The following is a 26,971-nucleotide window of genomic DNA, read 5'->3' on the forward strand; positions in this document are numbered from 1 at the left end:
TATCCCATAATGAAAAGCTAACGTCTTTTGGATATGTGCTTTATGCATTTTGGAAAGTGCGACTGCCCGAACTGATTCAACCTTTATATATATATATATACAGGGTGTTCGGGATAAATTTGACATATTTATAATTAATTATATTTTTCCGTAAGTTACATGTATTAACACACACTTCTCTTCATTTAAAAGTTTGGACCCTTCTTCATTCATATACAAGATGTCAGAAAGGATGGATAGCTGGAACCCACCTGAATCATGGAAGAGAATAACTTGTATCATGATGATTCGTGCCCGCCATCAAAATAAGGATATTACGACTGCTGCCCAATGCTCCCTGAATACAGTAAAAACAATCAGGCATGAACTAGAGACTTGCAATGGTGACTACGAGGATGTAGCAAGAAGAAAGATCCCTAGCAGACGATCTGATTGCGTTCGTACAGCAGAATTCCTCGCAAATCTGCAGGAACAGGTGTTGAAGAACCCTGGCATTGGAATTCGGGCTTTGTTCGTGGAGTTGCTAACTGTAGTCAAGCCCTGGATAACAAGGGTAGCCAATGGTAGGCCGTATGTATGGCAGCAGGATTCGGCCCCTTGTCACACCTCTGGGAAAAGTCAAAAATGGTTGTTTGAAAATTTCTACGACTTCACCAGTCCAAATGTTTGGCCTCCAAACTCCCCAGACCTTAACCCCATGGATTATTTTGTATGGGGCGCAGTTGAAAAAGACACCAATCGCACTTCCAGTAATACAAAAGCCCAGTTAATGGATAAAATTAAAACAGTTTTTGCGGCCCTTCCCAGGGAGACTGTAGCATCAGCTTGTTCGAGGTTCCGAAGCAGAATTGAAGCTGTGATCGATGCTAATGGTGGTTATTTTGAGTAAATCTTGTTGATAGTATTGTAATTAACTCTGCCTGTAATGTTTTTTTGTCAATTCATTAAATTTAATAGATACAAAGAAGATTTTCTTTTTCCTTACGAAACTGTCAAATTTATCCTGAACACCCTGTATATATAAAAAAAAAAAAAACCTTTTTCCATATATTCATTTTTTTTATTTCATTCATTAATTCAGTATTTAAAGTGTGATTTGCATCATGGAATACTGAGACAATTGAGGTGAGTAAACAGCATCTGCATACAACTTGTCTTAGTTGTGAAGATACTTCATGAGCAGTATGTTTGCTTATGCTTGGGTAAAGGATTAAAACAAGAATATAATCACTTATTGAATATAATTTTCAATATGACACTCATATTGAAAATTATATAGAAGACAAATATCATGTAGTGGGAAATATGTTTTGGAGGCCACTACGAAAGCACAGAAATGGAAGAAAGAATACTGTGAAGGTGATAGAGTTAGTTATAGAAAGAACCATAACAGTAATCTCTCTTTCTATCTATCATGTTCTTATAGCAATCTTTTCACTATAACCAACATATAGTGAGAGCTGAATGTATGAAAATTTAAATAACAATAACCTGAATGTCTAGAATGATTCATCTGAAAAATTATTACATAAGGTAGTAGTGAATAACAATACATCCACGAGGATGTACTGTATTATAAGAATGCACATTACAGCAGTACAGAGTAGACAATAGTAATTAGAAGTCTGCAATGTAGCAAGCAGGAGATGATATATATATATATATATAAAATTACTGAAGCATGCTTGAAAAAAGACAGAAAAATCACTGAAGGAAAAAATGGTGATGAAAACAAGATGACAATTCTGTCATCTTCAACTTGGTCTTCCTCTGCTTCTTTTCTCTTTTACTTTCTTTGCCCATCTGTTATCATGCATTATTTATTATTTTCTCATTCTTCTTTTCATTTTTGGATCCAATCATTTATGGACTGTATTTTGAAATTTCCTCTGATTTGCAAATTCCTAATTTTTACTTAATATTGTTATACCTTCAATTTGTCTCAATTTTCACTTCAATGGTTTCATTCATTTGTCTACGTTTTTGTAGTTACTGCTGCATATGCTAGACAACTCCTTTGCAGATTCTTATTTTTGTTTCTTAGCTTATGTTCACATTGTTTGAAATGATGCTGTTCAGACATCCAGATTTCTACTAGCTTTTCTTCATTTTGTGTGATACCATAGTTCTTTAGCTCTATTCCAAAATATTTAACTGACTTGTTTATTTTTTCCTTAATTTCTGATTTAGATCTTATAAAACACAAAACTATATAAATGAAATCTTATACTTATACTAAAAAATACATCTTATATTCTATGACTTATAAATACATGAAAAAAAAATTGGGAAGGTTGTTGCTAAGAGATTGCAATACCGCCCTAAAAAAACTCAAAAGTGATGTAAATTTAGGGCTTTATGCATACATCACTACTGTTCTGGGGACAGAAGTATGGTGCTGTAATATACTGCTTAAAGGGTTAAAAATATTAACCCTAAAAATATAGCCACTTCCTTGGAACACCGATTACTTGAAATAATAAAATTAGTATACAGAAATACAAGTTAGAATACATGCCTTGAATATATTACCATGAAAACTGAAGATATTCTAGATATCTGGAGTAATGACTTTGAAAGACTGTTAAAGGAAACAAGCAGTGTCAGCATGATGGTAGAAACCTCCCAACAGGAATGCAGTCAGGAATACGTATCCATACTCGAAGCAGGAAAAGCAGCTCGAGTAGATGAAATTTGGTGAGAAATGCTCAAATATGGAGGTATAAAAGTTTTAGTGGCTGCACTGAATAATTCAGAAGGTCAAATTCCAGATGATTGGAGCAGAGCTCTTGCAGTACTAATGTATAAAAAGGAAAAAAAAAAAACAATGTGAAAATTACAGAGGTATTTCCACTGCGAGTTCCTGGTGAGATTTATGCAAGTATACTTGAGAAACGGCTAAGAAAACTTGTTAGGGAGACTTGAAGAACAAGCTGAATTCAGGCCAAATAGAGGTTGTCAGGTTCAGATTTTCACTTTAAGACAAATAGTTGAGAAATCTTGGAAATATAATAAGGATTTGTATTTAAGTGTTGATCTGGAAAAAGCATATGACAATGTGTCAAGCTCTTCAAAATGCTACAATTATATGGTGTAAATGGGACATTATATCAAGCAATTTAAGCTGTAAGTCAACGGTTAGAATTGAAAGAGGTACAGGAAGATGGTTTGAGGTAAAATCAGGTGTGCGACAAGGGTGCACATTATCCCCCTCTCTGTTATTATCTATATGGATCACATTATGAAGGAAAGTGGTATTAAACCTGATATTAAAATTGGAGATGTTAATCTCAGCTGTTTACTTTATGCAGATATTATACTTTTAAATAAATCCAGTACAAGTCTGCAAGATTCTCTGACTAAATTGAATAACGGTTGTAAAAAATTTGTTATGAAAATCAGCAATAAAAAGACAAAGACAATGAAAATAGGCAGAAACATTGAAAACATCAACTGTATTCCGAATGGCGAACCTACAGAACAAGTAAAACATTTCAGCTATTTAGTTAAGATAGTAAATTAAATATGGAATGGACAACAGAATTAGTAAAGCTGGTATGGTAGGAAGTCAAATCTGAATAAATTTATATGGAAGAATAAGAAAGAAATTACTCAAAACACTAAATCAGTTTATGGATTTGAGCATTAGATGAGAAACAAAACATTTGATCAAAGACTAGAGACCTCTGATATGAGAGTTCTGAGAAAGATTAGTGGAATGAGCAGATGGCATCAATGGCAGTATCACATTAAAACTGAGGATTAATATTAGGAAATCAAATGGTATGGTCACTTCAACAGAATGGGAGAGGAAAGATTAGCAAAACCAGTGTTCTTTGCCAGGTTGGCAAGAAAAAGAACCAGGGGAAGACCAAGATGTAGAGGGATTGATAGAGTAAAAAACACCTTAAAAGACATAAATATAAGATTGATAATATTGGAGTCTTGACAGATAACAGATGGACTTGGAGGAAATTGTTGATCAGAAGTTAGTAATGGTGTAACTTTTTCATGTAGTACTCTCATAATTATCCAGTGCATCCCCCCTGAAGATGCATACATATCAGGGGCATGTAAATTTGATGATGATGATATATATGGTTTAATACAGTAAAGGTTTTATTTTGCAGTAATTTCTTCAGGCAAAGATGTACATTTAAAAAAAAAAATAATTTATACACTTTTTCCTCTGAGATTAAGTAAGGTGCCAGGTACTGATCTGTAACCTGGTAAGAAGAGTCGTTTACAAAATTGTAGCTTTTATTATGTTCTATTTAATCCATTATGATTGCATTACTGCATTGGTTAAAACAAGTTTTGTTGATATGTAAGCTTTTCAAGGCTATTATTTCTTTTGGTAGAATGTTGCTCTTTGGAAGTTTGGATTTATCAAAATGACAACTACATCCAAATGAATGCTGTTAGCCATTGCAGGAGATAAATATCAGATTCCACATTCAATGCTGACAACCATTTCTAGAACAGGTACTTGTCTAGGAGTGATAGCAAAATTATGGCCTCAACTGAGGACATCTATGTACCTTCTGTAAGGATATGACAACAAATTCACTACTACATGATGTCATATTGCAACCAGGATATTTTTTTGTTGGAGGACTTCAAATTTTTCATGTAACACTGACTTTTTGAAATTATTTTTTTTAGGTGTGGCAGTTTTAGAGAAGTTATAAACAACTGACCACAGTTCTGGTTTAGTATTCCAAATAGTTCTTTTTGGAACACAGTGAGAGTTGCATTGATTTTAGAAAGCTCTATATGAATGCTGCAAATTTATTGCAGTATTAATGCTAAACATGCTGGTGCATAGATATATTCAGCTTTATCCAAATGAAACTTGTTTAAATTTCAAACAGCTGAGAATGGTATTAGTAACTCAGCATCTTTTAAGGAAGGCAAGCCTGCTGAACTGTCGTGCCAATTTTAATTTCCACTTACCTAACCGATGCTTTATGTGTGATGATATCTGCATGCAGAATCTGCAAACATAATGATAGGCTTAGGTATTGGCGGTCATTAATTATTTACTCTGAAAGTGAAAAATTAATGACAAATTTTCTTATCCCTAATCTTAAAGAAGTCCGCGCGGTTAGCCTAGTGGCTATGCGCTTCGCAACCATATGCCTGGGGAAGGAGTGTCCTAGGTTCGATTCCCATCGGTGACGTGAGGAGCTGAAGGATCCTGATCTTCCTCAGCCATAGCCAAGTTAGCCAGTCTTGGGCATGGACAGCAGAGTTTTTTCCCCAGTTTATTCTGGGGTTTTTCATCCCGCAAAGCAGGCAAACTGGCCTTGAGAACTCAACACTACAGGCCATAGGATACACTGCGGCATAAGGCTGACCACCTTATCCTGTAAACGGAGTGAGGTCCGATGATCAATGGACCCTCGAGGCAAGGTAAAAGAGGGTATAAGGAAGATGATGATCTTAAAGAATAATAATGTATGATTTCTGTTATATGAATAATCTTTAGTGTTCCTACAAATGAGAAATTGATTGCATCTTAAACCATCCAAATGAGTGATTAATATTCTAAAATGTGAAGCAATTTGTAAAACTTATTTCAGAAGAAAAAAAAATTAACAATCAAATCACCTCTACCATTCCTTTGAACTCTTTTTAATAAGCAATAAAATATATTCAAAAAACAAATAAAAATTCTTAGCTCTCCTACAGTACTAATATACTATAGATTTACAACTTTTCAAGACTCAGGAGTCACATAAAAAATATTGAGACACTAGAGAAGAAAATGTTATAACAAACTTACAACATTAACACAGTGGGTTGGTTAAGAGTCCAAAAATCTTTCTCTAAAGATTCTTCAAACCACTTCAGTCCTTCAATTCTAAGCATTTCTAAGTAATCTCATAAAGTATACAAGAATGTAGTTTCAGAATATTGAAAGTGATAAAAATCAATATACTCTTAGTTTAATGAGAAATTCAAGTAGAGGTCTTCTGATTTTACTAAGAAGAGCCTTAAAAAAAGTTTTCTAATATATGTGTTATAGGCACACAGACACAAAATAATATAAGATTATTTTGTGTGTATATAAAACAGTAATGCTCTAGCTGAATAGATTTCAATGAAATCTGGCATTTAGAATCCTTGTTAGGCGCCTCTACTGCTCAGTCAGTATAGACGCAGCTCTTTGGTTGGAAAGACCTCAGAGTTCAAAGATTCAATCTAGGATGCAAAGAACCTTTATCAGGCCTTTCCAACTGAAGGTTAGCCAGTAACAAATAGAGGCGGAACGGTTTTTCTTCCCAGAAACTAAGGTTATTCATTCTGCAAAACAGACAATTTACAGCCAAAGCATACAATACAGATAGGGATTAACTACTTTATTGTAAGCAACATCAAGTTTCTAAGAAGCCAAGTTACTCATCCATGAGGCCATTCAGCCTAATATGAAAAGGAAGATGGGATGGGAAGGATGATTTAAATTTTGATTTAAATTGGAATATTTAAGTATAAAAATGACATGCTATAGTACTGTACCAAGCTTCTAAAACTTATGGTATATAACTGAAGAGTCTCTTGCATAGTAATGTCATTAATTCAGTCATCATAAAGCATAAGGCGTACTAAATAAATTTCCCATTCAGGCTTATGGTTAGTGTCAATGTCACAAGGCAGTCACATGGACAGAATATGAAGCCCTCAATATTATGTTTTGTTTTCTACACTTTGAACTGATAATGTAAACTTGATATAAACTTATTGTTTTTGTTGTATCTCATTCCTTGGTAAAGATCTCTCTCAAAATTTCTCAACTCCTCTCCTTAATGGAGCCAATCCTCATCCAGTTGTTTCCTGATATTCCTATGATCTCAATCTCTCTACCTCATTCCCTTTCTTCCTCTAGATCTTTCTCTAGGTATTCAAACTGCAGTAAGGATTCTTTATCTATCATCTATCCTGGATAGATGTCCTTTGTATTTCTGAATAACAGCAATAATTTTTGTGATCTGTCTAATGTCAGAATTTTTTTTTTTTTTTTTTTTTTTTTTTTTTTTTTTTTTTTTTTACCTTCTGTGCTTTTTAAATTCATAAATCACTCCTCTCCATTGCTTGTTAGGATTTTGTGTGTGCATATGTGTATGTCAGGAACCAAGTTTAAGCACAATATGTCAATGTGGACAATATAAAGGAATCCATTGGCTTCTCTTTAAGATAGAGAGAGAGGTGGAGAATCACACTTCATCCATTGGTCAATCTCCATGCTTCGGTTACTTGCTCTGGAGTAAGCTCAATGGCAGTCCTTTGCAAGGACTGCCATTGAGCTAACTATAATAGTGATAAATCTACTATGAGAGAGAGATATGAAAGGCTTGCCAGAAGAAGCAAGAAAGTAAAAGTTGTTAGTTTGTTACCTAGATATGATATGAGTTACAAAGGAGGTCCATGATAGCAAGATTCAATGTGCAATGGTAGTAAAGACTTGTGAAATTATTTATTGGAGTGAGACCTAATGCAACAAGTCAGGGAAACTAGATCATCTTGGGAGGAAAATAATGAACTTACCCACACACATTCTCAGTGTGTGAATAAGCTCAGCAAAGGTTTGCAGATGTAATAGTGATACAAATGTCACTGAGCATCATTATGAATTTGGTTAAGGGCCAAGCAGACTGCAGATGTAAATATATGAAAAGGGAAGTTGGTAACATGATATGTCTATACACAAATGCCAGGGGCATTAGAAACAAAGTGGCTGAGTTTGTTACTTTGGTGAACACATTTTAGCCTAAAATTATTGGCAATAGTGAACTCTGGCTCTCAGTCAGTTGTAGTAACTGGAATCCAGTATAAAGGGTATAGTATTTTTAGGAATAACAGAAGATATATGAGAAAAGGAGTCAGGAATCTAATGATATCAGATGACTTGAGTTCAGTTAGGGTAGAAACTTATGACAGCAATAATGATAATAACATCCCATGTAGCAGTGAGTTTGAGACTATGTGGTGTGGAAGCTAGCAAAGTGAAATATGAGATGGGGATGTTGCTACAGATCTGGTGGTTCAGTTGCCAAGGTTGAAGAAATGCCTTGGCAAGTTACTCTGAAGGACACTAAAGAAGTAATTATTAGGGATGATTTAAATTATCCAAACATTGATTTGGTAACAGAGAAAACTATATAAAAAAAAAAAAATGAAGAAGTATTTATTGAGCTGTTGAAAGAGAAAACTTTCTCAAGCAGCATGTGAAGTTGCAATTTTAGACAAAAGTGTGTTGTGTTAGATTTGATCAGATCATCAAATCATCAAATTCCTGCCATGTACCCTCAAGGGATGTACAGGATATACCACATGAAAAATTTACATCATTACTAATTTCCTATCTACAATTTTCCTCCAAATCAGTCTGTTACTTGTCAAGTAACAGACTCCAACATTATCAGATCTTATATTTCTATCGTCTAAGGCACATTGTACCGTATCAATCCACCTATATCTTGGTCTTCCTCTGGGTGGTTTTCCTGCCAACCTGGCAGAGAACACTTGTTTTGCTAATCTTTCCTTGCCCATTCGTTTAAGTGACCACACCACCTAAGATTAGCTCTGCTAACACATTCCTGGATGCTGACAATGTCAAGTTCTTTCCTAATATCCTCGTTTTTATTATGATATTGCCACTGATGCCACCTGTTCATGCCTCTAATCTTTCTCAGGACTCTCATATTTGCAGTCTCTAGTCTTTGATGAAGTGTTTTACTTCTTACCCAGCTTTCAGATCCATAGGAGGCATCAGAAGGTGCCTTGGTTAAAGATGTGGCTATTTTGCCACCAGTTGGTGACAGTAATCATGCTGTACTGACCTGGGCAGTAGCCAACTATATGAATGTTCCAATTAGGACAGGTTACACACTGAACTAAAAAGCTGGAAATTATGACGAACCCAGGAAAATACTCTCTTTGGTTCCATGGTATCAACTGTTGAATGAGAAGGATATCAGTAGTGCATGGGAAGCTTTGAAGAGGTGTTTAATAGAGGCAATATGTGAATGTTTAACTACAGTTAGAAGAATAAATAGGGTAAGAGTAAAATGAATGTGCAACCTAAACAAGAGATCCATAAGATGAAGATGTTAAAGAAATACTGTGAACAACAAGAGCAAGAGGCATTATGAAATATACAAAGTGCAGACCAGAACAAGTACCTACGAGGTGTGGCTATTAAATAACAAGACTGGTTGCAAAAATGTGGTTTATTATTACAATTGCACAATTTAATTGTTATCCCCTTCACCATACTCCCCTCCTCTATCTATACATCGTTGCATACGAATTTTCTGTTGTTGGAAGCAATGCTGCAAGTCATCAGGTGTTATCTGCTTCAGTAGCACTGCCATTTTCTCCTTTACCTCATCCACTGACTGTAAATGGATGCCCTTCAATGTGGATTTCAACTTTGGAAAAAGGTAAACAAAGAGATAATCGATGCACTGGAAAACTCCCACGTCACTGAGAATGAAAAAAGCAAGAATGAGCAAGTCAAAATGAAAGGCAATGCTCATCATTTTTGTTTTTTTTTATATCAATGACGTGGTAATGGTTGAATGAGGGCCAAACAGTTATTATTATTATTATTGTTATTATTATTGTTCCGGGAAACTCCAAGGAGTCGACAGACTCATCGAGGGAGGCCCTAACATCATGTCTGGAACAACTATTCAACATTCACACAGTATCTATCATATCTTGCCTTGAACTCATTCACGGTCATAGCACCCACAACAGACTCTGGAAGCTTATTCCACTCATTCACCACTCTCCAAGTAAAAAACCTAGCTCTAACACCCTTGTCAACCACGCTCTTGCCCAGCTTCCATGCATGGCCCCTAGTCCTCCCACCACCAGTCATATTTTCAAAAATATCTTCTGGATCAATCTTATAAAAACCCTTCAGTAATTTGAATGTCTCAATCATATCACCCCTCCTTTGCCTATTGTCCAATTTCTGCAACCCACAAATCCTCAACCTATTCTCATAAGGTTCATTCCACAGACCTGCTATCATCTTGGTCACTCGTCTCTGGACCCTCTCCACTTCCTCCCCATCATGAAGAAACCCTGGTGCCCATAACTAGGCACAGAAGTCCAGATGGGGTCTTATCAAGGCTCAATACAGAGGAACAACAACTTGCTTCTCTCTGCATGTTAAAGTATTTTTCATAAGCCAAGTGATTTGGTGAGCTGTTTTAGTCACTTTTGCTATGTGCCCCCTAAACTTCAACTCCCTATCCACCAGCACTCCCAAATCCCTGGCCTCATCAATCTCCTGGAGTACGGTTCCACCTATGCGATATACTGCTGCTATTCTTTTCACCCCAAAGTGCATAACCTTACACTTTGCCACATTAAACTGACATCCATTTTTCCTAGCCCAGTCCTCCAAACTATCCAAATCATCCTGTAAAATTTTGACATCCTGTGCACTCACAATTGCTCTACCCAACTTTGCATCATCAGCAAACAAGTGAACACTTCCTCTCAAATCCTTTCCAATATCATTGATGAACAAATTGAAAAGCAGTGGTCCAAGAACAGAGCCCTGCGGCACTCCACTAGTCACAAGACGTCTTTTTGACTCCACTCCTGAATAAACCACTCTCTGGTATCTCTCCTTCAACCACCCTCCTATCCATCTTACCAACCCTATATCTATCCCCATCTGCTCCAGTTTACTGATTAGGGTTCCATGCGGTATCCTGTCAAAGGCCTTGGCAAGGTCCAGTAGTATCACTGTAAACCCATTACCCCTATCCAGTTCAGCTGTCACTGTGTTATAAAACGTGAACAAGTTACTGAGGCATGATCTACCCTCCACAAAACCATGTTGTCCCCCATACAATATCCCATTTTCATCTATCCAATCCTGTATTCTTTTCTTGACTAATTTCTCTAAGACCTTGACAATGATTCCTGATATGCTAATCGGTCGGTAATTTACTACAGCGGTCTTGGAACCACCTTTATGCAGTGGAACTATTTTCCCCTCCTTCCACCCGCTCGGGACTAACCCAGACCCGAGACTCAAATTAAACAAAATGGTCAAGGGTACTGACAATTCATTAGCTGCTTCTCGTACTACACGAGCTGGTATACCATCCAACCCCACAGATGTATTGACATTGAGGTTATGCAATAGACTACTCACCTCCACTTCATTCACCACAATTCCCGTATAATCTACTGGTTTATTCGTTTCTGCAATGTCACCACCTAGATGATATATTCTTGCAAAGTGCTCATTCAGTAACTCAGCTATCTCAACTGATTCGGTTACCTTCCTACCATCGGCATTCTTTAAAATCATCCTGCCATGTACATTTTTCCTTTTACTTGCTACATATCTAAAAAACTGTTCAGGATTCTCTTTAGCCCGCATGGCCAATGTTCTTTCATAATCCTTTTTTGCTTTTCTTACCACACTCGTCACCCTTCTGGCCTGCGCTTTATACCGTTCATGTGCCTGCCGGTCACCTTTCTCCTTAAATTCCCTCCATAGTTGTTTCTTTTTTTGCAACTCAAGCTTAATGGTGTTATTCATCCATTTAACCCCTACTTGATTTATTATTCGGACTCTAGGTATACAGTCAGCCATTGCTTCATGCAAGCACTTCTTAACTACCTCCCATGCACTATCAACTTCTAGTCCTTGCAGTTGTACATGCCATGGCACTGAACCAATCAAACTCCTAAGCTTGTCATACTTTCCAGCCCAATAATTCCACATGTACCCTGTCTTAATTGAAAATTCTACACCTTTAGCCACCTCCCAAGTCAAGACCCTATGATCACTCTCACCGATTGGTGGCAATGTGGTCATATTTGTTACAGCCAAATCCTCAGATGTAATTACAAGGTCAAGCACTCTCTGACCCCTAGTATTTTCCATTACATGCTGTTGCAGATAGTTATCCCTTAATAACTGCATAAAATCCAATTCCTTCCTCCCGTGTGTCCTCTCCTCACTCCAATGAATGCGACCATAGTTGAAATCTCCCATAATAATCACCCTCCTTCCACTCATTTCTTCTATTTGCTTGTGCATACTGTCATCACCATCTTTTCCATCACCTGGTCTATAGCAGCACCCAATTGTATATTTAGTTCTGCTAGCCACAATCTCACACCAAATGGCCTCAAATGTGCTCATTTCTCTATCCTGCAATTCAACTTCTATTCTCCTTGGCTGTAGCTCATCAGCTATCATCAACAATACTCCTCCCCCCATTTTATTCTCTCTGTCATTCCTGAACACACTATACCCATCACATTCAATCCCAACATTATATTACCTTGGGGTTCTGGCCAAGCTGAGGAAGAAGAGACCCGATCTATGGAAGAACAACACTTGGATTCTCCATCAGGACAATGCCTCAGCCCACTGTCTGTAAAGCAGTATCTGGCTGATAAGAAGATCCCAGTGTTGGCCCACCCATCTTACTTGCCGGACTTAGCTCCATGCAACTTTTACTTTTTTCCAAAGTTAAAATCCGCATTGAAGGGCACCCATTTTCAGTCAGTGGATAAGGTAAAGGAGAAAAAGGCAGTGCTACACCTGATGACTTGCAGCACTGCTTCCAACAATGGAAAATTCATATGCAATGGTGTATAGATAGAGGAAGGGCGTATGTCGAAGGGGATAACAATTAAGTTGTACAATTGTAATAATAAACCACATTTTTGCAACCAGTCTCATTATTTAATAGCCACACCTCATAGTTTAACCATAAGTACTATTACTGGATGTTGTTTATGGCAGCATGCACAACATCCATGGAACATCCCCACTGCACGCTCCAAATCCACTTTCAGGCTGGCAATGCTGGGGTGTCATTTCTTGCGGACTCCAACTACAATTTGAAGTCCAACAGATTCAGATCGAGGCTTTGAGATGGCCAATCAGATGGTGATATGTGGTTAGGCACATTCATCTCCAACCACTGTTGTGTGGGCATCACCTTGTGTGTAGGAGCTGAGTCTTGTTAGAAGGTCCAATGACTACTATGAAACAAGGTGTTGTTTAACGACATACAACAGGTTCCAGCATGTATCTTGATATACTTTGGTAGAGGTTTTGACCTCTTTCTTACATGCAACTTGGATACCCTTGATAAATCGCCTCCCCCTACTAAACCATTGCTGATGCAAGGTGATGACAAATACAGTGAGTGACCATGCTTCATCCTTAAAAAAAAAAAAAAAAAAAAAAAAAAAAAAAAAAAAAAAAAAACTATAGCTTAAACTATTCTGAACTTGTTAACATTGCTGAGCACATATTCGTAGTCTCATTTTTGTCATAGCTGAATTATAGTTAAATAAGAGTCTGATATTGCAAGTGAGGTTTCTATTCAGGTGGTTATGGCTGAATATGATTTCCACAGATTCTAGTATCCTTCTTTCAGCCTCATGATAACATCAGTATAAGATCTCTAATGTGTTCCACTTTACTATGTGATTAGTAGGTTGGTTGTTATTTGGATCTGCAGAGTTTAGTACATAACTAGATAGAACTGTAGACATGGATCTCCTGTACATGTCTTTAGATTGCTCCTTTCCATGCTGTTCTATGAATTTTTCTGTTTGTCTATAATGTGGAACACTGCAGTCACACTATAGGCAATAAAAATGATACTTCAGGGTGCAGTGTTTTGGTTTCACTGGAAGGATTGTAGTTTGATCACAGGCAGTGAATGTGGATCGGATTTTGTACTTTTTGGGAAGTTTTTCTAACTTTAGATGAGAGATGAATTTCATCACCCAGTGAGAGACCACTGCTTTGCTTATTGGAGGATTGAAGTAGCTTGGAAAAATTCCATGCAACTAGATTTTAACAGTAATATCCTCCCATTTCATTTCAAATTTGATTGCATTGTGACAAGACATTCTTTGAGAAGTGCAATTTCCAGGCATTAGTAGATTTTGTATGCTCTAAGAATTGAACTTGTGCTTAAGAACTTTGGTATGACATTACTGTCCATGCATTTAACCAGAGTAAGTCTGTTTTGGGCTAACTTACAGAATCCTTTGAAAAGTAAGCTATATAAAGATACCATCAATATGCTTAAAATCTGGCTATGATACATTGATGATATTTCCACTGTCTGGCTAGGTTCAAATAGAGAAATGGAGTTCAAGAAGACCTTGACAGCCTACATCACAGTATAAATTTTACCTTTGAACTTAAATGGGAGGATGTTACTGTTATATACTTAGATGGTTAACATGTGTAGAAAAAAATGCAGAATTAATTAAAATTCCAAGATATTTCTTCTAATATTAGATTTACATCATCAGGGAGAGAAGAGAAGATTAATTAACCATCTCTTTTTGCCCTGAAACTTCATGACACTGTCCAAATCTTAACCATTCTGATTGCATGCCAATTTCAAAGTTCTGGAAAACTGCCATTAAGTGTTCATTTTATTTTATTTTCATATTGATTAGATTATTTAATTTTTAGTTATGGAAACTATCCAATTTGTTCCTCTCAACTTTAATAGTGCATTCTCCTGTCAAATCAGCTATTACCAAGGCACAAGAGAGTAAGAACATGAAGTGTGACTCATATCTTGTGATTCATGTTTTGAATGTAGTTAACTGATCTTTTCTTCAATCCTTGATATCCATGTAACACTGAATGAAATATACTGGAGTTTTAATAAATTCTATATTTTTTTCTACGTGTTAATTGTCTAAGTGTATAACATCTGCGTTAAAACATCTGCAGGCCTGACATTACCTTTCTTAGAAGTCTCTGGATAAAAAAGACTTACTTATTCAGGACAGAACACCCACCAATGCTGACTGATTCCTCTCCCTGGTTATTCCCACCACCAACTCCTGTAGAAGGCAAAAGATTGAAATACTAAGGGACAGAACACATCACAAACGTAGAAAAACAAAGACCTTTTGTTATCTTTGTTATCTCACCCATTCTCTTTTCCTCTGGATATGGCACAACATGATTAATGGGATCTGACCCCAATGGCAAATGCAGTCAACTCTAACTAGAGCAAATCACTGTAGGAAACTCACTTACCATAAACTATTGAAAAGTTTTAATCAAACTCCTACAAGTACAATGCCATGCTAGAAAAATTCATTATAACAACTATCCAGTATAATAAACTATTCTTGTACTTACAAGTTTGCTATAGTGAGAGTGGACTGCAAATAAGATTTCAAAAGGTATGGTTACCCTTCCTTACATCTCCAATGTTAAAGATAAAATCTCTCAGTTTCTTCAAAGTCATGACATAACAGTAGCTTTCACTCCACTACACAAGATCTCCAGATCCTTACAGTCTTCGAAATATGCTATCCTCTCATCAAGAAGCTAGGTGTCTACAAGATTCACTTTAGTTTTCAGCCCACCAAAGAAGGCTATTTGGGCAAAAAACAGAAATATACATTGAACATAACTGTTTTGTCAGAAAATTTAAAGAAGCTTCTGAAATGCTATGTGTACTCCTACTTAATACAATAAAAACGATGGCATTATACATGCACCAAGTTTGGTTTTCATTCATCAAATTTGCATACATTTGTATACTATTGCTATGATAAACATCACAATGTAGAATGTGGTAATACCAGCTAGATACATCCTTTCAAGCAGTCATTTATTTCATTTTTAATTTCAATTTTCATCTCTTCTGTTCTTTTTTTTGCTTACTGTGATATGCTTTATATCTCTAGCTAATTAATCTTATGCAATATAAACATATTCCTGATAAAGTGTACTTCTCTGCACACAAAACTAGTCAAGAATTTTAGGCTTAAAGAAGTTTATATATATATATATATATATATATATATATGTAAATTAGTTTTTTTACCTTGGGTAATGTATATTAGGTGTCTAAAGTAACTAAAAGTAACTAAAGTTACTGGGTAATGTATATTAGGTTCCTAAAAGAAAAGAAATGTATATTAGGGTTACTAAGTTTATAAAATTACTTAGTAACCCTAATATATATATATATATATATATATATAAATGGTTATCATGTGGTCATTATACCAGCAATTTGAAGAATGTCTTTACAACTTTCACTTTCAATAAATTTCTTATTCAAATTGTACCTACCAGTACCACTCAGGATTTTGGTTTCTATCTTCATAAGTACATTCAACAATTCTACCACTCTTGACCACAAAAACCTTGAGCTCTGCAAGGGAAAATATTTAAACACTTTTTAATCTTCCAAATCAAAAGAGAAACATCTTCAACTAACAGAGTATTTCTAGAAATGCCTGCATGCTATTAACAAACACACAGTTTGAGTAATAAGATATAAAATAAACTATTAATGAAAGAGATTAAACTTAATATTTTCCAGCAATTAAGAAAGTTGATATTCACACTATGAAACCAAGCTCTCTTGAAACAACAGCTTCCTGAACATGCGACTAATACAAAATGCATTTGTATTGCACTATTTAAAAGGCAATTTCTTAGTCACCCATATTTTAAACTTTTATTAGTGCTTTTTTCTAAAAGTTCCAATGAGTTACCAATACTATTTCCAACCTAGTGGTTCTCCTTAAAGGGTAAACAAAATTTAAAAGTTTAAAAGCTCAATGAAAATCAAATTTTTACTGAAGATGGTAAACTAAATATAGAAATAGACAACAGAATCAGCAAAGCTGGTATCGTGGGAAGTCAATTGAATAAATTCATATGGAATAAGAAAGAAATTAGTCGGAACACTAAATTAGCTGTATACAAGACTGTGTTCAAACCAATTTTAACTTATGGATCTGAGAGCTGGGTCAGAAGTAAAACACTTGACCAAAGACTAGAGACCGCAGATATGAGAGTCCTGAGAAAGATTAGAGGCGTGAACAGATGGCATCAATGGCAATATCATATTAAAAATGAGGATATTAGGAAAGAACTTGACATTGTCAGCATGCAGGAATGCGTTAGCAGAGCTAATCTCAGATGGTATGGTCACTTAAATAGAATGGGAGAGGAAAGATTAGCAAAACAAGTGTTCTCTGCCAGGTTGGCAGGAAAACGACCCAGAGGAAGACCAAGATATAGGTGGATTGATACGGTACAAAGTGCCTTAGACGATAGAAATATAAGATCTGATAATGTTGGAGTCTTGACAAGTAACAGACTGATTTGGAGGAAAATTGTAGATAGGAAGTTAGTAATGATGTAATTTTTTCATGTAGTACTGTCATATCCTGTACACCCCTTGAGGGTACATGGCAGGAATTTGATGATGATGATGATGAAAATCAAAATCAGAAAAATAAACTTTGAAAGGCTTATGCATAGTAGTTATAGTTATTACTGAAATCAAAAATGTAAGTCTAAGTGAAAACCAGAATACTTGAAGTTGCATGCATTAAAATGTGCTTTTATTCTTGATTTCAGTAATAGCCACTATGCATAAGCCTTTCAAAGCTTATTTTCAGGTGGATTCAATGGCGGGTCTTATCAGAAAATTTACTTATTAATTACCCATTCTGCTCTACCAAGCTTTATCACTAATATTCAGATGACACCACCGTTACTTCACTAAAGGTCAATTTCTTTAGCATCATACTTCTCTTCCAATCTTGTATTAATTGTTTAAACAAATCAGTCTGTACCAGTCTCAATACAAAAACCACACACTCTGCACTGCTCATGCCTTTTCACCAGAGATCCATTGCAATTCTTTGTTAATAAAAATAAAATTGTTTAGAAATAAAAGTCGGCCATCAAGAACGATGACCTTCACTACTGAAAGCCCACCAGCTAATCACTGAATACCAACATGGATTTTGACAATCTTGATCTATAAGCAATCTCATTATAAACAACTCCCAAGATTTCCAAGTTATTTGATTGGATTTGAAAAAGTTAATGAATTCTATGACCTTTCAGTTTCCCTATAATGTAATTTTGTGGGAAACTTCTTCATGCCCTTTCACCATTATTACAATACATACTATAATGAATGGTCAGACTTTCTATATCCAATGTAGGAATACCTCAAGTTCTTTCCCTCCTACACACACACACACACACACACACACACACACACACACACACACACACACACACACACACACACACACACACACACCTAACCCTTCTCTTGCATTCCATTCTCCAACAGGAATACAGAGATCTCAATGATACAGCATTATTTACAGTGAAATAAGTTACTTTCAATTAAAGTAAAATGTGCTCTTGTTTTGTTTCTTACAAAAAACTGTCCTGATTTTTTTTTTTTTTTGATAATATCTAGTTCTTAACCCCTTAACATACAAAGACATCTGTGACACGTCTTTTGTTTATTGCACCAAAATTGATTTTGAATTTTGGTTTCACATATAAATACAACCGAATATAGACACTAGACAATCTTGTGCCTATTTCCTTTCAACCAAGAAAAGATGCCAACGGCGTGTATCTGCTATTTCGTTTGAGTTTGCACAAATTCATCATTATTTTTCAAATAATGATGAATCAAATCACCCTTGCCCAAAAAATTGGCAGAAAAACTACTGCTTTCTGATTTTTAATTGGTATGCTAAGGGGTTAAGCTATAGTTGAGTGTATGTGCCAAGAATGCTGGATGGAAAGGTACACGGAAAACTTGGCATCCTCTTTATTTCAAGTGCAACATCATTTGATATTTCTGGGTGTTATTCAAAAAATGAAAGCCACTTTAAAAATGCTGTAGTTCTATTCGTAAAAGGATAATTTTGCTAACAGATAACTTATTTCTCTTATCATTTTATCTGCTGGTACTACTTCTAAAGATCCTGTTAATTGAACCAGCATCCAAAATTACCTACCTTAACAACACAAGGACAGATAAAGAAATAGCTATTGCTTTATAAAATCATAAAGCTGCACCTAGGGGCCTAATTTTTTTTTTTTACTATAAAATTTTTGCTCTTTTGAAAACAATTTTTTGTTGCAAGTTTTTTTTGGAATGGTCAGTCCAACTTGCATGCAGCAATGGATTGTCAAGTTCCTAGTCAATTTGAAAGAAAATAATGAAAATTTTCAAAATTATACATGTGTATGGTACTGAATAAAAATGGTAGAACATATTTTAGAAGACAGCTTAGATTTGGCTGAAGCCTATTTCATCAGGACACCAGCACATGACAATCAAAGAACTTTATTTGAAGCATCCAAGTGATGGCCAGACAAGTCAGGAGAACAGAAAAAAATTGTTGCCATGGATACATGGATGCTTATGAGAGAGAGAGATTTTGAAACTGGAACTTTGCTACCACAAGCAACGCTCCTCATTTTCCAAAGGTGTTATTATTGGAGGATCAAGGTGACAATGGACGGATCAATTCTGAAGTTGGAACATGCATATTACTTACCCACGAAGAAGTTATTGTTGGTTGATGAGTTATTGCTGGTAATTGATACTCAGCAATCATTTTTTGGAATATTATGAAGGCATTATTTTGACAGATTTTTAAATTCGGATTACAACTATCAAGAAAGATGTGTACTGAAACATGGAAAGACAATTAAAACTCTATAAAGAAGCAACTCACAAGACCATCTGTGAAATTTTCACATCTGGATGGACAATTATGCTACAACCAGCATGTTCAATTCCAAATGACATTTCTTTAGCAAATTATAAAGACTTTGAAGATGGATTCAAAAGTCATGACTATGCATTTTTACAAAATACTTTTTTACGTCATGCTCATTGTGGGTAAAAATGTAGACTGAAGTGGATCGGAATCAATGTAGGTACTAGAATCTGCTAATATATGTATATAAAGTTTAATATACTTAAGCATTTCTGGTTTTATCCAAAACAGGAATTCCTTTTTAGGGCATCTTTATAAAAACATAACAGCTTATCGATACCCTCATATGTAGTCTGACTACAAACTCTCAGTCAGTTTCTCTTCTTCCCTTTTCATTCTCTCTTATCTGCCTCAATTTTTTGGACACCCTCCCTCTCTTTTTCTCTCCACCATTTTCCCATAGGATATCTTACAGCTCACGAAAACAAAAAATTCAACAAGATCCTCTCCTGTTCACTCCTAACCAAAATATAGTACTGATGTTACAGGTTCTGCAACTGCTCATGTGAGTGATTAAAAAAATAAACTATATGCATGATAATCAAATACTGAAGAATAAAACATTTAAAGAAAATTTAATACAATGGAACATTTATGCTAGAAAATTTTATTTTTTAAAAAATTTTTGTCTAAGTAATAACTGAAGAATAACCAATGAAAGTATGAAACACATGCAAATAGAGTGGAGCAGCATGGCCCAAAAGTCGTAAAAATATTTTACACATACAGCGACCCTACTTAAGTGGGACAAGCTGCAGAAGAAGATACTAAAAAAAAAAAATATATATATATATATATATATATATATATTTATATGAAAGAATAACCACATTCAGTAGTTATTCTTTCACATTCATTCCTTCTTTTACTTGTGAAATAATCACATTTTTATGGTTGTCTTTAGTTTGTAGAGCCATTTTTTAATACTCAGACTTAGCTTTTCGTACAGTTATAAATCTTCTGGCTTGCCCTTTATAATTTTCATAACCGACATCATTCTTATGCACATGGTATTCCTTTCATATCATTTCACTTCCACTCTCTTTATTCTTTGAACACTAGGGACACTTTATGATATTGCATCATTGGGGTATTTCTTAAATTAAAGATGCCAAGAAATCATATTCTTGTTTAATCCTTTATCCAAGTGTAAGCAAACAGAGTTTGCATCTGAAGTATCTTCACGACTAGGCTACTTGTATACAGAAGCTAGTCACTTCATATTAACTGCCTTAGTATCCCATAATGCAAAACATGCATCCTTTTAGTGTGTGTGTAATACTATGCATTATGGGGAGGGCCAGTTTTGACACCAAGGTTGAAATAATGCAGAAGTCATATATCCCATATTACCTTGATGGACCTGTGTTTCATTCAGGATTTCTCCATGAGTGCAGGTCACAAAGATGCTGCCAACGATCTTGATCTTGAGCCTCTCTTCTCCCATAGATTTCACTAATGGGTCTTCCCATCTTGTAGGTGGTCTTCCTGGTTTTCTCTTTATTCTTGGTTGCCAATTAAGTATTCTACATATCCATCTGTTATCCCTGAGTCAGGCTATGCAGCCTGCCCATCTTATCTTGCTTTCGTATAATGCTGTTACCACATCTTTTATGCCTGATCTCTTAGTTTTTTTTCCCATATACAAGTAGTGAAAAGGTGTCACACCTTATTATTAAGATACACTGGATTAAAGCTAGCTGTAGAAAGTTTTTCTTATTAGGTTAGAAAGGCAATTAATGTGACGTCATTAGCTTCTATATACAAGTAGCTTAGTCATGAAGATACTTCATGTGCAAACTTTGTTTGCTTATACTTGGATAAAGGATTGAACAAGAATATAATTTCTTGGCATCTTTAATTTAATTTATACCCAAGGGTATTTTTTTTATACTTCTCATGCACTGCCGATATCCTTCCCATCTAGAAACTGGTACTAAACCTGGTATTCTTCTCAGTTCAGCACACAACCTTTTCTGAATGGAACATCCATATACTTCAAAGGTTAGTATAGTATGATCAGCGTCATCAACAAGAGAAAGAACAGTCATCTTTAACTGAAACCTCTTCTAACACTATAATCAGATCAAACATTCCTCCTACTGATTTGTTAAGTAGTATGTAGTAGGAGGAATGTTTGATCTGTTTATAGTGTTAAACGAGGTTCCTCTTCTTGATGACAGTGATCATATTGTACTGATCTGGGAAGTACATGGATGTTCCATTCAGCAAAAGTTGCGTGCTGAACTGAGAATACCAGGTTTAATCCCACAGTACCTGGTGCTAGATGGGAAGGATATCAGCAGTGCATGAGAAATATAAAAATTACCCCTTGGGTATAAATTAAATTAAAGATGCCAAGAAATTATATTCTTCTTCAATCCTCTATCCAAGTATAAGTAAACAAAGTTTGCACATGAAATATCTTCATGACTAGGCTACTTGTATACAGAAGCTAGTCACTTCACATTAACTGCCTTAGTATTCCATAATGCAAAACATGCATCCTTTCAGGTGTGTATAATACTATGCATTATGGGAAGGGCCAGTTTAATCAGTTCTTGTAACAAATTCAGTTTCATTCTTCTCACAAGATTTCATCACTACCTAATCAATGTTCCAATAATTAAAGCACTCATGATGGTTATTCATTTAGCATCCATCCCAGTGCTTTCCAAACTTTTCATGTTGGTGACACACTTTTTAGACAAACATAATTTCGCGGCACAGTAATTCCATCTGATGTGCCTCTCATGGGTCAGTGGCCAGATCAGATGTAGTTTAAGTATATGCTTTTACAATTATATTTTGTATAACTTTTAGAAGGTTTATTTAAAAATCTCTTCCCGTTCATCCGATACCGGGTTAATAAAAATTCACTATTTATAGTAAGTGATTAATCACTTATTATAAATAGTTGAAATAACCATTGAAGGAGCACCATCTGTGCATATTCCTACACAATTTAACCATAGCAAATTATTTTCCTTCATGAAGCAATCCTGTTTTAAATATATCTTCGCCTCTGGTTTTCATTGGAAGTTCTAGACAACACAAGAATTGTTCAATAATTCTGTTAGTATGAATGAAACGTATAAAAATCAATAATTGCATTTTAATTAAAGGTTCTGCACAATTTAGCTTTTGTTTACATTTACTGTCACTCATACTTGAATGAACTATAGAAAACCCCAACAAAAATGAAACTATGGTGATGGTTGCATGCAAGTCAGTATCGACTCAGGGAGGAGGGGTTCCGAGCAGTTGACCAAATATCTTCTTTAACGGCGCACCGGTACTTTGCGAAATGGATTCCGCTGTGGAAATTTTCAGCGATTATTCTGTTTAACACTTTATGTTCGTGCGACACACAGTTTGGAAAGCTCTGATCCATCCAGTCAATTTGGTGATGCATTTTATCATCACCAGCAACTGATCCACTGAATCTGTAATAACATCTATGTATTTAATCTTGTTAAATTCCACCTCACACCAGATACTCAAAACTCACTGCTATATGGAACAATGTTACTAGAATTACAGCCAAAACTTTCTACCCTAATTCAACTTATCTGTTATCATTAGTAGCATACTTCCTTCCTATCTTCCCTACTCTTCCTAAAAATACTGAACTCTTTACATTCAATAGAGTACAAGGCTCAGGTAAGAAAGGTGACCAGCATGGCAAGGAAGGCAAAATCAGATTATGAGAGGAATCTAGCCAAGCAGGCCAAAGGAAATCCCAAAGCGTTTTCATTATGTGTGGCAAGTAAAAGGAAGAATGGTTATGGAAGATTAACCTTGATGAGTGATGATGATCATGAGGAGACAGAAGTGGATAAAATAGTTGAGTTACTGAGTGACCACTTTGCAAGCATATATCATCCTAGTGAGGTTACTATGTGACAGACACTAATGTGATAACAGAGATGGATGAAATGGAGGTTCTTAGAATATAGCAGAATTTCAACGTAAAGTTTTGCAAGAATGTGCAAGGGAACTGGCGATGCATTCGACTATGAGAAGTCAAATTTAAGCCTCAGCTCTGGTAGAGTTCCAAGGGAGTGAAAAGAGGACAAAATAATTCCTTTGCATAAAGAATTCTAAGACTACAGTAGCAATTATAGACCAATCAGTGTCTCAGGCGTGGTGGTAAAAGAACTAGAAAAATTGGTAAAAAAGAGAATTCAAGAATGGGTAGATAAAAATATGATACTGTATGAGGGTCAAAATGCCTTTGTGAAGGGTCAGTCATGCCTTAGTAATTTACTAACTTTTTATAATAGAGTAACAGCTGAATTGGATAAAGGAAATGGCTACACAATGATTTTGCAAAGGCATTTGACAGAATATCATATATGACACTGGTCAAGTGGATAAGATGGTGGCTGCTGGACAGATATCCAGAAGTAGTATATGGAGGGGCAGAATCGAGGCAAAAACAGGTGACTAGTGGTGTGCCACAGGGTTCACTGCTGGGACCATTACTGTTTAATTTGTACATAAATGATATAGGAAATAACCTGAAAGAAAATATTCCGTTGTTTGCTGATGATGCGAAATTAGGTAGCGTAATAGTTAATAAAGGCAATGTGGAGAGCTTGCAGGATGATTTAAATCAGCTGTCAGTATGGGCAAAAGTTAATGGGTGTCAGTTTAATGTTGAGAAGTGTAAAGTTATGCATTTTGGGATAAACAGATTACAAGCTGTGTATCACATTGATGGCACTGTACTCCAGGAAATAGATGAAGCTAGAGATTTAGGGGTGATGGTGGTAGACAAAATTAAAGTTTAGAGGACATATTGCTAAGGTACCCCATAAGATTACTTGGCTATTGAAGAACACATTAACAAGAAGAGATAAGGAAGTTGTCATTCCTCTTTATAAGGCCTTGATACACCCACATCTGGATTACTGTGCTCAAGTCTGGTCCTCTGCCAGGGGTAATTCCGGGTTTCTTGTAGACAAATTTATACACTGGTAATCCATAGCGGTCAGATTTTAGGGAAAGACAACGCATACTAAAATATTAAATAAAAGACTTTAATACTTCCTATATTTTGGTAATGTTACATTACCATCTTCAGGGAACATAAAAATAACGATATGTGCATGCAGGCACTGACATTAAACAAATATGGCTGAAGAAAACAACTGAAGTCGGTCCTAGAGTCCTAAAGATGTCCCCTAGCGGGCTAAATTGGGTTGATGTTCTAAGAATGCAAGTTTCCCCATATTTGGGGCAGTCTCATGCATCCAAATTTGTTGATGAATCAAAGTTGATGCATGGAAGTGTCCACATAATAATAATAATAATACCTGCTAGTATAACTTCCTCCTCCCCAAGGCCACAAATTCTACCCTTTCTTCCTGCTACTTCTGCATTTATGTACAATAAATTATCCACAGGCATTTTTGTATTTGGCAAAATACAAAAATGCCTCCCCCTCTTTAGTCTGTATAACCCAATTAGGCAACTTGCAGATCTCTATTTATGTCTCATTATGTGGGCATTTTTGCATATATGTAATAAGTCAGAACAAGACAAACATACACCCATCCTTTTATCATAATCATCTCCCATAACTGATACAGCCTATTCATATTATTTACATAGTTGCAATCTTGGTTGCTCTAATGCATAGATTCTCATGATTCCTCCTTTATAATTCAGTTTTCCCAACCTCTAATTCAAAAGGCTTGGTCATCATCATCATATCAGGGAGTGGGTTTATAGGATATTATGACATTACTACATAAAGAGCTCACATCATTACTAATTTCCTATTGAAAATTTTATATTTCTGTCTTCTAAGTGACCATACCACCTGAGATTAGCTCTGCTCACAATCCTGAATGCTAATAACACCAAGTTCTTTCCTAATATCTTCATTTTTAATATGATTCTGCCACTGATGCCATCTATTTGTTCCCCTAATGTTGCTCAAAACTTTTATATATCTGTGGTTTCTGGATAGCACAGAACTGTCTAGAATTCATAGGCCAAAGGTTGTCCCATCACTGGACCAAACCATGAAATCAATCCCATACCATGATGCCTCCTACACCAAACTGAACAGGTGGTACAACACATTTGGCCAGGTAGCATTCTCCTGGTATCTGCCAAACACAAACTCGTCTCACCAGTTCGTATTTCCACCGCTCTGGAATCCAGTGGCAGTGAGCTTCACACCACACCACTCGACACTAGTCATTGCCCTTGCTGATGTTAGGCTTGTATACAGCTGTGCAGCCATGGAAACTTATGTTCTTCAGCTACCGATGAGCAGTTTGTGGTGCTGGTATTTCTTGCAGAATATTTCTGAACTTGGTACCATTTCAACTCAGGAAGGTGATTTTTTCATGCCACACTTCAGCACTCAGTGATTTAATGCAGCTTACCAAATTGCAATTGTGCTGTTGTTGCTCCTAGACATTTTTATTTCACAATAACATCACTTATAATTGATCAGGGCAGCTGCAGCAAAAGTGGCATCCTATGATAGTGCCACATCAACACTCACTGAGTTCTTCACCGTGGTCCATTTTATCATTAATGTTTGTCTATGAAGATCGCAAGATCGTGTGCTTCCATTTATACTTGTATGAGTGATGGTTATGATGTACATAGCCATATTAACTACTATGAAAGGGTGTCCAGATATTTTTGATCAGACAGTACTCCTAAACGTGATAAAGAAGAGAATTTTTGCTTAGCTGAACAGATGAGGGTTGATAGCATGGTATATAGTTTAAATGTGGTGTGGAGTTAGTATTTATTAAGCACTCTGGATAACTCTTCAGATGTGCTCTGAATGTATGGAATAGAAACAGTTTTGTTGTGGTCTTGTGTATAAATAGTAAGTACCCTTCCCTCAAATCATTAGACCAAAAAAGCTTTGGTTCTCTGTCTTAGTGTTTTTAGTATATCACACTGTTGTGCTGAATGATGGTATGATTGATTGTGCAAATAGCCTCCAGTATGTGCAGGCATTCTGTAAATAGAAATAGATAATGAACCATTTAGAAGGTGTGTGACTAATCATCTAGGAAGGGCAGACTATTTGATTTCTTTTCCATTATGAAGTGGATTTTAGGATGTTGGCAATTTAAATGCACTAAAAATGTATATGGATGGTCTAGACACCAGATACATTCTTACCATACCTACATATCACAGCCAAACCAATGGTTGAGAGGAGCTGTGTTGACTGCTTGGTTCTCTAAGTGTTCTATGTAGAAATAAGGCCAAGGGGAGAGGGATAAACCATGGCTGTTCCATTTAGTTACCTGTATGTTACCCTTTTCACAAACTTTTGTGAAATAACCAGCATGTACTGTAAATTTGAATAATT

At 35.8% G+C, this 26,971-nt stretch overlaps 1 protein-coding gene across 3 annotated transcripts in view; it reads right to left on the reverse strand.

The window, feature by feature from the left end:
• Positions 1–26,971, reverse strand: part of Smg5 (Smg5 nonsense mediated mRNA decay factor) — a 334,407-nt gene that overhangs the window by 83,809 nt on the left and 223,627 nt on the right. For all 3 annotated transcript variants that reach the window (XM_090391497.1, XM_090391496.1, XM_090391498.1), the window contains one exon: positions 16,127–16,208. In XM_090391497.1, coding sequence (XP_090247623.1) covers positions 16,127–16,208 — 82 coding nt within the window. The remainder of the gene's footprint in view (positions 1–16,126; positions 16,209–26,971) is intronic.

This window comes from Typopeltis vanoorti, chromosome 4 (assembly GCF_054136105.1).
Source record: "Typopeltis vanoorti isolate ZY-2024b chromosome 4, IOZ_Tvanoo_1.0, whole genome shotgun sequence".
Taxonomy (NCBI): Eukaryota; Metazoa; Arthropoda; class Arachnida; order Uropygi; family Thelyphonidae; genus Typopeltis; species Typopeltis vanoorti.